The following is a 15,785-nucleotide window of genomic DNA, read 5'->3' on the forward strand; positions in this document are numbered from 1 at the left end:
AGAAAAGACCCAATAAAAAAGCAATCAATAATAATTTTTTTTTTTTTTTTAAATCCAACTATCTGTGACACGAAAAGTCATGAACATAGAAAAGATAGAAGATTTTCTTTGTGTCATTTTCGAATATAGCTTTATTTTAATTTTTATTATTCAGTTAGTTAAAATTTATGATTAAACTTTATTTTGATGTAAGCCACAATTTCTTTATAAATAATTTATTCAGCATGTGTCTGGGGAATCTTGTCCAGTACAAAAGAGATATTAGATGAATGGGGACGTTTGTTTATTCATTGTCCCTCTATCAAAGCCAATGGGAGCGATCTATATTGATGTTTTCGTCCAACCGAGTCATCAATCACGTGATTTGTTGCTGTCCAACGATTGGACATTTCTGAACAAATGTAAACACGCTGCATTGTTTATGAAAGTTGTGAACATACCCATCTGTCAAGCTGAACACAGTGACCAATCTGTGAACACTTTTCACTATGTAGGTCATTTTGAGCACATTTTGCAATGTGACCAATACTCTTCAACAGTCGTAACGTCACTTCTTTCCTAATGACGCATGGTAACTTAGTAACACTGGCTCTTAACTATCGGAACAATGGCGGACGCCCGTATGAAATATTTCCCCGGCGAGCATAAAAGCGTATCCAGAGGGAAAAAACCCCCCATAAATTTGATCATGTTTTGACTTTTACACATTCTGATCACAAGGGATATGAAAAGTTCTAGCCAGCATGAAGAATAAACAGTAATGATTTTCTTTGTTTAGAACCAAGATGGCCGCCGTTGCCGGGCGGCGTGACATCAGACTACTGAATCCAATTACCTCGAGCACATGGAAATGTAATATAGATCATGCCCATTGAAAATAATCTATAATTTTCGGTCTTGAATTGATGCCAATGAAATCTTTTTTTTTTTTTTCTTTGGTAAAAGTTCATTTTAGTTAACTCGCCTGTCAGTAATTTGTGATGAATGTCGTACTCAGGTCTAAAAGGAATACCTGGGTAGTCTATACTACCGTACTCTGGAAAAACACATATTTAAAAATTTGTCCAGGAAACTCGTCCTTCAAATATCGATCGATTTAAATGACTTTGATCTTGGCAAACACTCTCAAACCCGGGGTTTCATCGAAGTCCCGGGTTTGAGAGTCTTTGCCAAGATGAGAGTCATTTAAATCGATCGATATTTGAAGGACGAGTTTTTTGGCCAAATGTTTAAATATTATGTGTTTTTCCAGAGTACGACAGAATATATGCGTTGTCGGAGAAAAAAAAAGAAGTAATATCGCTTTACAGGCGTCATATCTACATAATGAGTTGCTGTTGACTTGGGGCCTAGGCAGTCCGAAAATTCATTGCTTGGGGTCCATTGTTATGCGCTTTGCGGGATTTTTAGAGGATATCTAAAAACAGTCATTTGTAAAAATGTGTCTATGTATATGTGCATGTGTGCTTATATGTGTGTATGTATGTATGTATGTATGTATGTATGTATGTATGTATGTATGTATGTATGTATGTATGTATGTATGTATGTGTGATTGTGTGTTTGTGATAATATGAACTAAATATATCTACGTTTTTCTACACTCCCGGTCACGTGGACATTTGAGGATGTTTTCAAAATAAAATATAATAAAATAAAAATAAATAAAATTCCCTTTATTCATCCCATTAGGGAAATTTGTCTCTGGGGTCTGTTCCAGGGGATGATTAGAATAACCCAAGCTTCAGCCGCAGTGCAGCGCCGCAAAATTAAGCTAGGGTGAGGTGACTTGTTCAAGGCCATATACAGCGCAGCGACGGGTGAAATAACTCGGTACCTATCAGGTACGAAGCAAAGTCCTTATCGCTGAGCAACGCTGCCCGCAACAAATCATTGTGAATAATGCATTAGGTTAGAGCACTCGTTAAACTTTCCTTAATGTCAAAATCGTGAAACTTGCAATGCTCAATAGATAAAAACGTGGAACAAGGGGACAGTGGCGTCCCGTAACGGCCGTATTCCGAAGAAAAAAAAACAAAACAAAACAACAGGTATTAAAAATTTTGACCAGAAAACTCGCCCTTCAAATATCGATCGATTAAAATGACCCACATCTTACCAAAAACTCCCGAACCTGTCACTTTGGCAAGATCGAGGTCACTTGAATCAATCGATACTTGAAGTTCGAGTCTTCTGCCCAAAATTTCAAATAGGTGTTTGTGTTTTTTTAGACCGCGGAAGTGGAGGGATCGCTTCCTGGACCCATCATACACATGCACACACACATACACATACACACATATATACATACACACACACAGTGTCAATGTTGACCGACTTGGAACACATAAAATGCGGACAGGGGACAGGGAGTTAAAGTTTGTTGTAACAGTTGAGGCTTGGGCTAGTGAATGAAAAGATTGTGGTTGAGGTTGACCCAAACACACACACACATGCACACACACACACACACGCACGCATACACACATACATACATACATACATACATACAGACAAACATACATACACACTTGCACACGCATAGTACGGGCATACACACATACTCACACACACACACACACACACAAACACATACATACACATTCACACATAATACACAACCGCACAAACACACACACAGACATACACATTCACGCACAACAAAGAACAGAAAAGAGAACAGAGAGACAAAGGATAGAGAGATGGAGACAAAAGTAAGTTGAAAATGCATTCTCACACAAACAATATCTCTCTCTCTCTCTCTCTCTCTCTCTCTCTCTCTCTCTCTCTCTCTCTTTTTTTTTTTTTTTTTTTTCTTCACATCTTCTCCCTTTCAGTGTGTGTGTGTGTGTGTGTGTGTGTGTGTGTGTGTGTGCGCACGCATACAAACACAAAAATAAATATCATATGAATGAAGAGAGTACAGTCCAGTTTATCCTCGGTTTCACTCCAACCAAACTTTATTTTTTTCCTCTACTTCAATCTCCCAATGCGAGTAGCCATAGGTTACCGAACAGGCCCTTCCTTGGCTTCGCTGATTTAACATTTTCCCTCTTTCCTCTGTGTGTTTGTCTATGTCGTGTAGAACATACAATCACTCACATATGCATACACACAAACACACACACACACACACACATACGTATACACACACAGGACGTAAACATTTCTACCTGCATACCTGTCCTGTTGTTCAGTCAGTTTTTAGTGTCCCCTACTTGTCTAGAACCACTGCTCGTACTGCCAACGGTTCGAACAGTAAAAATATGTGTTTACATTCTTAGGGATTACATACCTGGGACGACATTCAAAGTCATCGATCAAACACTATTTATCGATTTCTTGCACTTTTTGCAAAGTTGACAAACTTTGGCAATTCAGACTGCAAAAGTAGTAAATGTGTTTCGCTTAGTTGACTGACACTGTTATATAAACAAACCTGACACCACTACAACAACGACGCTTGTGTTGTTTCTTGGGACTATTTATTGTTTACATTTCGTTTCTCGGGTTGGGATTTTAAAGTCTGTTGAAGCTGGTAAAAGAAATAAGACATATTGCTATAATTGGTGTGAAAAAAACCGGTGGATTAGCAGCGTGGATGCGCTTGTTCTTTAGGAAGGATTAACATAATAGTATACGCTCAAGGTAAGATTATCTTGGTTTAATTTGTGGTATGTAGCTACGTTTGTTACGTCATATTATTTGTAAATGGTCCAGAGTGTAAAAAGTATTCGGTTTTAAATAAAATCCCTGCTTTAAAATTCTGGCGGGCAAAACAATTGATGCTATGTGTTTAGGTAAAATGCACCCATCGGCCAGCCGTATAATATAACGTACCGATAACACGACACTATGCCGAATGGTGTAATTTAGAGAGCATTAATTATTCAAATGGCTGTCTAGAACAATAATTTATATTCTTCTTTAATAAATACTTGTATTCAATCCACAGACACGGATATAACGTTAACTGATTTAAAGTTTCTGATTTGTAATCAGAAGGTCTGAGGTTCGATCCCCAGTCGAGGTCGACTGATTTTTGGGGATGGTTTTTTTTCTTCTATTTTTCTTTCTTGCTTTTTCTGGCACCTTTGATACACACTCGTTCAGATCTTTATTTTATTCAGTGCTAAACTAGCACATCACAACAACAGATAGATACGTGACCAATTGTCTCAAAATGCTATTTTCTCGGAGTGAACCTGATGCTTGAAATTGAATTTTACTCTTGACTTAATAGAGTTTGGGTTCAAATCTAGGTTCGCATATTGCGCAATTATGGGCTTGATTTAACATTGTTGTAATGGACAATAACTTTCTTTGGTTTGAGAGTATTTCCATTACAACAAGAGGCCCATAAAATTTTGGTTGTCAGACCTGCAAAATAGTACACGTTGGTTCAAATAAATCTTGTCCTTGATAAGAGTGAGGTGTGTTTATTCAAATTGAGAAATTAGGGAGCAGGCACTGGTGTAAGTTAAAGATCTGAAAAAGTGTGCATGAAACCGTGCCAGACTAGGTGCATAAATTAGCGGGTCTGATCACCGAGCGTAATTATGGGTCTGATTTAACATTGCGGCAATTGGACAATATTTTGCGTCGGTTTGAGAGTTTTTTCCATTACAACTATGAGACCATTACAAATTGGATCATCTTCACGTCGGTGCCAGGCAAAGCAAGAAATAAAAAAAAAAGAAAAAAAAAAAGAAAAGAAAAACAACAAAAAACAATCCCTAAAAAATCAGTCGTCCTTGCCTGGAGATCGGATCTTGTTTTGCCTGGCACTGATTCATACACGCTTTGCCTGCTCCCTAATTTGTCAATTTGATATTTTCCAAAATGAAAATGGAGATACTCAAATGAAATGTCTTCGTCTTCGTCCTCTCGTGTTCAATGTTGGTGTTTTGTGATTGCAAGCGAGGGTTCACAGCGTAAAACGCGTACTCTGGTTAAGAATAATAATATTTTAGGCATTAATTAAATCGTCCAAATTCGGGTAACCTCTGACGTATAATTAATGGTAGCACGTCAGACATGTAATCAGGTCTGAGGTTCGATCCCTAGTCGAGGAAGACTGATTGTTAGGGGATTTTATCTTTCTTGCTTTGTCTGGCACTGTTTCATAACGCCTTTTCAGATTTTTATTTGTTTCTTCATATTGGAAAAAAGATCAATTAAAATCTTGATTTCATCATCTAAATCATTCCGACATAAGACCACGTTGATACGGCGAGTCATATAATATAATTATATCTTAGGTTACTGGCTTAGATAATCGTTGTTGATAAACCAGAATCAGACAGGGAGAAAAGATAGCGTAGCTGACTACACACTATTTGGTGGGGATTGTTAATTTTTGGCACCAACGAGACATGTGATCATTATTATGTTCTCACCATGTTCCATGACATTTAACCTAAGGATTATTACCGGTAAACGATGCACAATCTGTCTGATATTTAACAACAGCTATTGTGAGACTAATTTGTTGTTTATAGGTAATTTACAGTTTAACATTTTTTAAAAATTGAGCTTTTATATAGCGCAATATCCACTAAGTGTGCTCAAAGCGCTTTACAAGGGGTCCTGGTCAACAGCAACATTTAACATGTAGGACGGGACATGACGCCTGTTAGGTGATATTACAATTTTTCGGACAGAGACAACGCTGTTAACGGCCAGGTACTCATTTTACACCTGAGTACGGTGAGAGAATGTGAGTAAAGAGCCTTTTCCAAGGACTCAGCAATGCGCCGAGCGCGAGGCTCGAACCCAGGACCTTCCGATCCGAAAGCGAGTGTCACACCACTAGACCACATAGCCGCACACGTTCCGAAAAGAATAATAATTCCCCATAAATTCAACAACACCGGACCATAAAGATTGGTTGCAAGGTTGACTTTATCCAGTATAAATGGAACAAACTTAGACAAAAAACACACGATTTGAAGCCAATACGAGGTGTTGACTTTAAGAGTGTTTACGTTATGCGGATTCCACTGTATCTTTTGCCCTTAAACTTGTCTGCGTTAGAGTATAAATTACACGCTCATTTGTACAATTATATAATTATGAATAATATACACATTACGTTTAATGTTCTGCGTCACCAAGCCAAAATGACATGCCAGAACAACAATAAAATGATATGTATTGTTATTATGATGTCGGGGTTAGCTAGATTCTGAAAATTTAATGTGTAATCCAGCATAATATGATAATTGGGTTAAAGTTAAATTTATACTCTATCTATAATGAGTAGAATACATTTAATACATAGAGTCTATATCCTATTATCATAACAATTTGGGTTTTCACTTGTCAGTTTTATCTATTTAACGTTATCCAGGTATTATTATGGTGATGTTAAGTGACAGTGAGCAATTTGATCGGAATTTGATAGAAACTTAGTGATAGTTCATATCCCTTTTTTCACTTGCATTAAATGATTTGGTCACTATTAAAATTTTTAGCCTTGTGCATACTATGTATGTTTTGATCAAAATTGACCTTTGCCTTACTAAAAGCCAACATTTTTTACACTTGTCGACATTGTGACATTGTGGGACGGTAACCTTTTTGAAGAAGAAATGTCAAAGGTTAAACCCACCTGGATTTTTCCAAAAGTATTCAGGTAAAATGCTCACAACATCCACCAGCCGGATATAACGTACAAACACACAAAACTATGTGTAACCTTAACCGTTTCTATAGTCTGATTGATACAATTTAATGAGAACTTATCATTGAGATGGCTGTCTAAAAATAACAAAAAAAGCTGAGTGACGTCAATATCGTTTCCTCCCCCCCCCACCATTTCAGAAACTGACTTTTAAACGCTAGTGCTGATTTCGGAATTAAGGGGCATTGCGTCTGTAAAACAAAATAAGCTGACATTAGATAACTTCAAAATAAGTGAGTCAAATTAATTCAAATCAAATGGGTGATGTAAATGTTGCTGCTCTAAGCTCGGAGAAATAAATAATGTGAAATTGAATGTAAGTTTCATTCGTCTGTAGTGTTTGATTCATCCTGTTTTGTTGAAAAGGGGAAACCCGAAACGTCCATTTTATCTGTTTTCGTATATTAAATTGAAGCTTATTTTCATTTTCACATTCTTATGTATTTTAAATCAAGTGATAAAATTACAAAACAAATAAAGAAATAAATAGAAATAATTACAATATCATTATGAATTGGCATATAATGCAGCATAAGAGATAGATTTATGGATTTCGAAATAAAGGCCATTTATTTCATTTTAATGCTTTTCAATTTGCCATTATCTCTCGACTGTCGTAAGGCCCACTGGTAGTAAAACCGGTTTGACTTTAATCTGACGTAAATATAATCTCCCTAGCCTTCGTCCTTAGGATTTGATTTCGTTATGTTTAAAAGTTTTAAAAAAGCTTACTATATTTACAGTTAATTACTATCGCGAAGTCCCTAGTTTGACAGTTTTGTCAAGATGATGGTCTTATAATATAAATCGATCGATATTCGAAATCGAGTTTTCTGGCCAAATTTTTAAATACTTGTTTTTTTTTGTTTTTTTTTTTTCCAGAGTACGACAGTAAACAGTTTAACTCTCTCCTTACCACCTACAGGAAAATCGTCACATTTGTTACGACACAATATACACTTTTTTCTTATTCAGATTTGTTCTGTACATGACAATGATCTTTGTTTACTTAATAAAAACATAAAGTTGTTTTGTAGAGAGATTGTTTGAGTTTTAAAAAGCATTTTTCTTTTACTCCTGCTGGGTAAGCCTGCCATTTTGGGAAAAATACTGAAAAAGATCGGTAAGGAGAAAGTTAATAAAGTTGACTGCTACTGTATTGTATAGCTGGGGAATAAATCAAATTTATGGCTCGTGGTCGTTAATGTTAAAGGAGGCTACGGCTTCACTGGACCATGTGCATGATAATGAATTTATTATAAAACTTCTAGATTTTAACAGCGCTAATAAATTTGCTGTTTGGATTTATGATAATGAATAAAGATGATTATGAAAATATTATATTACCCATTGCTTTGCTTATGGGACCTGTTGTATTTAATCCTCATTCCTCGAGACTTAGAATTTCATTAAATACCAATGTTTGTATTGTTTTGTTGACTCGAAAGCAAATTTTTAGAACTGTTATAACAACTTTCTGACCAGTCGTCTCAATCTGATGTTAATGCGGATTGAACTAAATAAAGAAAATATATCGAGTTTAACGTCCAAATGATATGAATTATAATTTTTTTTAACTTTAAGAAACAAAAAATACTCCTTAACGAAGGTAATTATTTATATTCAACTTTTATAGATCAATCTTTCATTTCAGTATCAAATTTTAAGTTTATCTCGACTTCATTTCATTTTGATACAATCGGTCATAACCTAGGTACACATATTATTATATGCAGGTCTGATATTCGAAAACAATATGAGCTTGATTAAACATTGTTATAACGGACATTTTTTTTTTGCGTTAGTTTGACAGCATTTCCGTTCCAACATTGGGCCCATAACAATTTGGGCAGATGTTGTGAGCATTTTACATACATGTATAGCATCAATATATAGATATTGTGCGTTTGTGTACGTGGGTATATGTAGGTGTTTGTGTGTATGTATGTGTGGTGGAATGTAGATACCTCACAAGTTGGAGGACAAGTCTAAATGTGTTTAAACAATAATTACGATCACTTTGGCTGACCTTTCTATACTTTCTTTATCACCTAATGGGAATTTGAATCTAAACTTGCAACCCCCCACCCTCCTCAACTTCCCCCACCTCCCTCCAAAAAAAAAAAAATCCCACAAAAAAGCAAACTAAAGATAGAATTTAAAAAATCAACAACCAGGAAACCAATTAATTTAATTAATTGACGTTTAATTTATAAAGTATACTTTCTGAGCGGTAATGGAATAACATCCCATTGGATTCACTGTATAACATGCATTTTGACACTTTATAATATCACAACCCAGGTTTGGTCTAAAATAAATGATCAAAAAAATGGTCCAAGTGTAATCAATTCCAAGTTTGATAACCCAAATTATGATTGTCTCACATTGGTGCAGTTAAATAAAACAATTCTCAAACAACATAAAATAACCTCCTCTACAACGAGGATAGAGATGCCCATATGTGACCTGCTGTCTCCAAACGGTATTATGTCCGTGTGAATCAGATAGAGGAAGAAAATTGATTTTAGTGATAAAATGTCTAAAACCGGTTATATGAAACTTTTAGATTTTTTTGGGGTAAAAATAACTACATCTATTGCTCTCTATAAAATACATAAACTTTACCTATCCTCCATATTTCTATCTCTATCTATCCATCTATCCATCTGTCTATCTATCCATCTATCTATCTATCTTTATATCCGTCTACACACACACACACACACACATATATATATATATACACACACACACACATATATATATATATACACACACACACACACACACATATATATATATATATATATATATATATATATATTATATATATAGAATGATAAGTCGATGAACTCAAAATCTATGATTCAAGTGTTGAATAACATTTGAACTCAATTGCTATTGACTTAATAGATGATACATTCTCTTCGTAAGCGAACTCCACGGAGCTTTTTATTTGGGCACGGAGATATTATATTTTTTTCTCTACTTTAAAATCAGAAAATGGTTTATAAGAATTTTAAGAAATCAATTGTATTCAAATTAATGAGAGGAACCACTAACTGTTATCGATTCGATGCAAGTACTCCCACCTCATTGCCATATTCGCTCACCGAGAGCTTGACACACAACCCACGTGCAAAGACAATAAATAAATAATAAATTCCGTAAACGTGTTATCATTTTCAATTTAAATTCGCATCATCTGCTTCATATTGGCATAATACCGGAGTGAGACGTTAGGTAACATATTATTTTATTTGGGTTATCAGACTTCTAAATGTGTACAAGAATTGAGTTGCCAATAACTCTTTGAGATAAAAATTGTTAACCCCCCGCCCCGCCCCTCCACCTCCTCCAAAATAGAAAAAAAAAAAACAAAAAAAAAAAAAACAACAAAAAAACAAAAACAAAACAAAACAACAAAACAAAAACAAATTACAAAAACAAAAACAAAAACAAATTGCAAAAAAAAAAAGAACAAAAAAAATAAAATAAAACCTCCCTCCCAAAAATACAAACAAACAAACAAACAAAAAAAAAATACAAATAATAGAAAGAAACCTAAATACCAAATACACCCCCCCCCTTCCAAAAAAGAAAACACACAATAAAAAAATAATTAAAAAAATAAAAAATAAAAACACAAACAAAACAATACGTTTTCATATTTATCATAACCTACTTTTTAACTTTGGGCACTTCGTGAACAAATGAAACTATCAAAATCAACGAAATCGTGGTCAACATGGCGACACAGAAAAAAGGGCCACACCACCCAAAGCTTTCCCGAAGTTCCTCGAAAAGCGGAGATATGATTAAAGCAAACATAAACCGAGAACATTTCAATAAAGCAAAGGTTTTACAAAAGTGTTTTTCTCCAAAATAGGCCACTATGGCGAGCAAAAAAGTCGGAACAACTGTGTTTACTGCAGCAGCCACAAGAAGTGTGGCTATAAAATAAAGGTCCATGTTGACAATGGGCGCGAAGTACATAAGCATCACTGTCAAGCTAAGACATGTATAAATTAGTATCAAACACAACTTTGTGCGTAGCCTATCTAGGATAAAACCCCAAACAATTCGAATGAGTCCTCCCACAAGGGGATGTAGTGTTCCCAGTGCTGTTAGTAAGTGGTCATCTTTAGTAAACAAAAGACCGAACGTTTTGTAAGAGCCAAACAGAAGTATAGTCGGAAATACCCCGATTCCAAAAGAAAAGCTCAATACATAGAATGGAATGTTTTTAAGCAAATCACGGGTATCATATTCCTTTCTATGCGTAATATTAATCTCACTATCACTACTATCAACATCATCATCCTTGTCATCGTCGCTCGTATCCTCAGAAGAAGTCAAATTGATAGTGGTAGTACTTTCAGAATTGAAGCATTCTGTATTTAAATCATTCAATTCAATTTCAGATGATTTTCCCAAATCTTCTGGAGGTAATGTCGTAATTAGATGATAATTTCCTAGTTTTGAAGACGACCCCGATACTTCGCGAGTACTTTTTGTTGAAGACGATGAAGTAGTAAAAAACAGTAAACAAAATCCCGTGAGCATGCACAGAAAATATGATATTCCTAATGTTATTATAAGCGATGGCACTCTCTCAATTATTTCTCTTTCGTCAAAAAGTGCCGTGTCGTCCAGGATTAAAGTCGGTGCAAAATTTTGAGGGTTCATGAAGAAACCTACGAAGGAATTGATAAATGCAGGACCAAAATTAAACCCCGAGCAAGCGATGGACATGAATTTTCCTTTTGAAGGCCCAGCCATCTCAGTGATTGATTTAAAAACCACTGGACTAATGACGCCACTGCAAACACCAACGACTCCAAAGGCGAAGAATATCATGAAAGTAAAGCCATGCTTCAATGTATAATACATTGAAAATATGGCTAAGTTGAAAACAAGAATTGCAAAAAATACCAATTTTTTTCTTCCCACACGAGTGATATACCCGGCAGCAAGCGTTCCCAGAGCACCCCCTATGGTGTACGCCGCCAGTGGCCAAGTGGATGCCACTGATGTGTTTCCGTGACAATGATAGAAGTATGACGTCACGTACACTGTCATGTTTCCCCAGACAGTTGGTAGGCGGTCAGGAAAGAATATCATGATGGCTCCCACGATTGCTATCCATTTGGTGTAGTTGTGTGCGGATGGTTTTGTCTGCTTCTCTTCGTGGTCTGTGTCCATTTTCCTTGTTGGTTGTTGGAAAAGTGAACTCTTTTCCCTGAAAAGTAGCTGGAGAATATAAATAAAAAAGAATTTCAATAAGAAAACTATTGATGGTTGAGAAATGCTACATCTGCTAAAATATCTAATCCCTTTTTGAAATAATATCGTGGTGTTATGAACAGACAATAATAATGAAACTACTACTACTACTACTACTACTACTACTACTACTACTACTACTACTACTACTACTACTACTACTGCTGCTACTACTACTCCTGCTGTTACTACTACTACTACTACTACTACTACTACTACTACTACTACTACTACTACTACTACTACTACTACTACTTTTACTACTACTACTACTTTTACTACTACTACTACTACTACTTTTACTACTACTACTACTTTTACTACTACTACTACTACTACTACTACTACTACTACTACTACTACTACTACTCTGCTGCTACTACTACTCCTGCTGTTACTACTACTACTCCTGCTGCTGCTACTAATACTACTACTATTACTACTACTACTACTACTACTACTACTACTACTACTACTACTACTACTACTACTACTACTACTACTACTACTACTACTACTACTACTACTGCAGCTACTACTACTACTACTACTACTACTACTACTACTACTACTACTACTACTACTACTACTACTAATACTACTACTACTACCACTAATAATAATAATAATAATAATAATAATAATAATAATAATAATAATAATAATAATCATATAGGTACACGTCGCATAACTACGTCTTAAGTCTTGTTTTGGATTTAAAATGTACATGTCAGGAAGGATATCTTGTGTTTGCGAAATTTCTCATTTACGCAACGTGACTTGAAAAGAATTTTGTATATCATTCTTGTAATTTCGAACAGATATTTAGATTACCGACAAACAAATCAAAGCAATCATCTAAGTTATGTTAAAATTAAAACACCCCGTTTTAGGGATTTATTCTCCAAAGTTATATTTATCATTCGAGCAACTTACAGTTAAATCAAAATCTTGAAAATCTTTTTGTGAAGTAAAGAAGTTAATGACTAGTTGCAAGCACAACTCCAATAAATGTGCTCAAATAGCTTACATGGGGCCCCAAACCAGGGCTGTCAGATGACCACGTGAGTGGCCAATTCCGGTCTAACCCCGCGAAGTCCCAGTTTTGAGAGTTTTTGCCAAGATGAGGTTCATTAAAAAAAAGTGAGCTTTATAGAGCGCAATATCCACTAAAATGTGCTCAAAGCGCATTACAAGGGGTCCCTGGTCAACAGCAACATTTAACATGCAGGACGGGACATAACGCCTGTTAGGCGATATTACAATTTTTCGGACAAAGACAACGCTGTTAATGGCCAGGTACTCATTTTACACCTGAATACGGTGAGAGAATGTGAGTAAAGAGCCTTTTCCAAGGACTCAACTATGCGCCGCGCACGAGGCTCGATCCCAGGACCTTCTGATCCGAAAACGAGTGTCATACCACTAGACCACATAGCCTCACGATCGATATTAGAAGCACGTTTTCTGGCCAAATATTCAAATACGTTTCTTCCTCGAGTACGACAGTTAACTGGTTAATAAAAGAATAGATTTAGACACGGCTGTTCCGGACAACGTTACATACACCTAATGTTTTACACCTAAAGCGATCAGAAAATATGAATAAAGAGCGTTTCTAAGGACACCCACATCAGAACACGGATCCTGGCTTACAGGTCACCTGCACTAGAGCATAAATCCGCGCAAATAATTTGATTACGTAGTGTGTTGATCAGACCCCTTTAATTCATTTTATGATAGTTTGTATTAAGGATTTAACATTGCATGCCTCGCATTGTAAATCCATTAACAGTAACTGCTGTTCGGTAAGCAGTGGTATTTGCAATTAATATGATAATATGCGAAGGTGATTCTCCAAACATACTAAGTGACTAAGTGACACCCATACCTATAGGTGCCTATATATTGTTTTTAAGGGTTTTACGGCGCTTGCAACACATGTAGGTCATATCAGCGCCAGTAAAAAAGGAAGAAAATTGGATAGTAAAGACATACTAGATGTACAAATTAAAAGGACTTGAAGAAAAAGTAAGACAAAGGGGACTGGTTGAAAGAGGGAACAGATGTAGATTCCAAGAGCATCAGTGTACTTAGTTTGAGATCACCTAATAGTCTCAACCAGACATCAGCACAAGATCCCACTAAGAGGAATACACTCAAATGTTTACAAATTATAAGTTCAAAATAAAAAATAACAGTACATAACAGAGAGATGATTTACAAGGAAAAAAATATCATCTCCCAAAACTATAACTATACATTCAACTGTTTCCCTTCCAGCCAAGGACTCCGGTCAGGGTCAGGACAAAACTAAGTAATATCATTCCAAGACCAAGACAGAAAGCAATTGAGAAACAGATATAGGGGGATAGAAAAGACAGCAAGTACCTCTCCGCCCACTATGGGAGAATGAGTCAATAAAATGGAGAGAATGTTAAAGAGAGTAAATGTGACTCATAAATAAGGAAACAACACAAAACAAACGACGTTTCGGCCTTTGGCCTTTTTCAATGCGACCTGTAATCTCTCTCTCTCTCTCTCTCTCTCTCTCTCTCTCTCTCTCCCTCTCTCTCTCTCTCTCTCTCTCTCTCTCTCTCTTTATATATATATATATATATATATATATATATATATATATATATATATATATATATTTTCCCCTTGCACACACACACAAACAAACATACACACACACACACATTTTCACCTATATTATTATGACAATCTAATATATATATATATATATATATATATATATATATATATGTATATGTATATATATATATATATATATATATATATATATATATATATATTTATATATATATATATATAGATTTTACTTGAAAAAGGCCAAAGGCCGAAACGTCGTTTGTTTTGTGTTGTTCCCATATTTATGAGTCACATTTTACTCCCTTTATCTTTCTCTCCATTGGTGACACCCCGTTTAAGAATGAGTGAACAATATCTCTCAAGCTATTGGGCACTTTGGAATCACTATGGAAAAGGTTTTTAAAAACACAAGCGATACTAAACTAAAAGTCAAAGCAGACAAATGATTCTCTCTATTTACCTAATTACTGAATATAATACGACATAAATTAAAAATTGCGTCCGAATGATGAAAAAGAGGCTGAGCAACATCTCATATTATAGAGAATAAACTAGAATTCTTACTCACCTTCAATTTTTTAAATAAACATTGTGATATAACAATTGGGTTAGAAAACATTTGTGTCAGTGGGATTCAGTAGGGAAAAGCTTAACCAAAACACTAGCGGTAATATACTAAAACTAAAGGCAAAGAAGACGAGTGAATTTCTCTCTTTACCTCACTAAATAAAATACGACATAAATTCCAAATTTTCTCCGAATGATGAACAACAGAGTAATATCTCATAATATAGTATCAAGTACAATTCTTTCTTATTCATTTTCAATTGTTTTTAAACCATTGTGATATCAAAATTAGGTCAGTAACGGTAACACACTAGTGTCAAATCATACATCCTAATAACAGCATGAAGCAATCGTATTTCCTATGATATTCATGTAATGAATTTATTAGAGCATCGGAATCCACAATAAAAGTAATTGGAGGGATTATAAAAACGTGCGGGACTAATCAAACCTCGTTTTATTTGGTATTGTGAGCACCACTATACTGTCGTACTATGAAAAAACACACTTTATAATTCTTTGCCAGAAAACTTGTCATTCATATATTGCTCGATTAAAATGACCCTCCTCATTAAAAAAAAATCCCAGTGTAACCAAGGCGTTCAAGGAAGTCTTGAAGTACCAGGTT

General features: G+C 35.3%; 2 protein-coding genes across 3 annotated transcripts in view; one reads left to right on the forward strand and one right to left on the reverse strand.

The window, feature by feature from the left end:
- LOC144981017 (dnaJ homolog subfamily C member 3-like) overlaps nucleotides 1–15,785 on the forward strand; it is a 516,589-nt gene that overhangs the window by 230,474 nt on the left and 270,330 nt on the right. The gene's annotated exons all lie outside the window — the stretch shown is intronic.
- Nucleotides 10,370–11,548, reverse strand: LOC144980644 (uncharacterized). The gene has a single exon (XM_078928324.1). The coding sequence runs from the start codon at nucleotides 11,546–11,548 to the stop codon at nucleotides 10,370–10,372; it is 1,179 nt and encodes a 392-aa protein (XP_078784450.1).

The sequence above is a fragment of the Berghia stephanieae genome, chromosome 10 (assembly GCF_034508935.2).
Source record: "Berghia stephanieae isolate SIO BIC M18660-M18661 chromosome 10, UCSD_Bste_1.3, whole genome shotgun sequence".
Taxonomy (NCBI): Eukaryota; Metazoa; Mollusca; class Gastropoda; order Nudibranchia; family Aeolidiidae; genus Berghia; species Berghia stephanieae.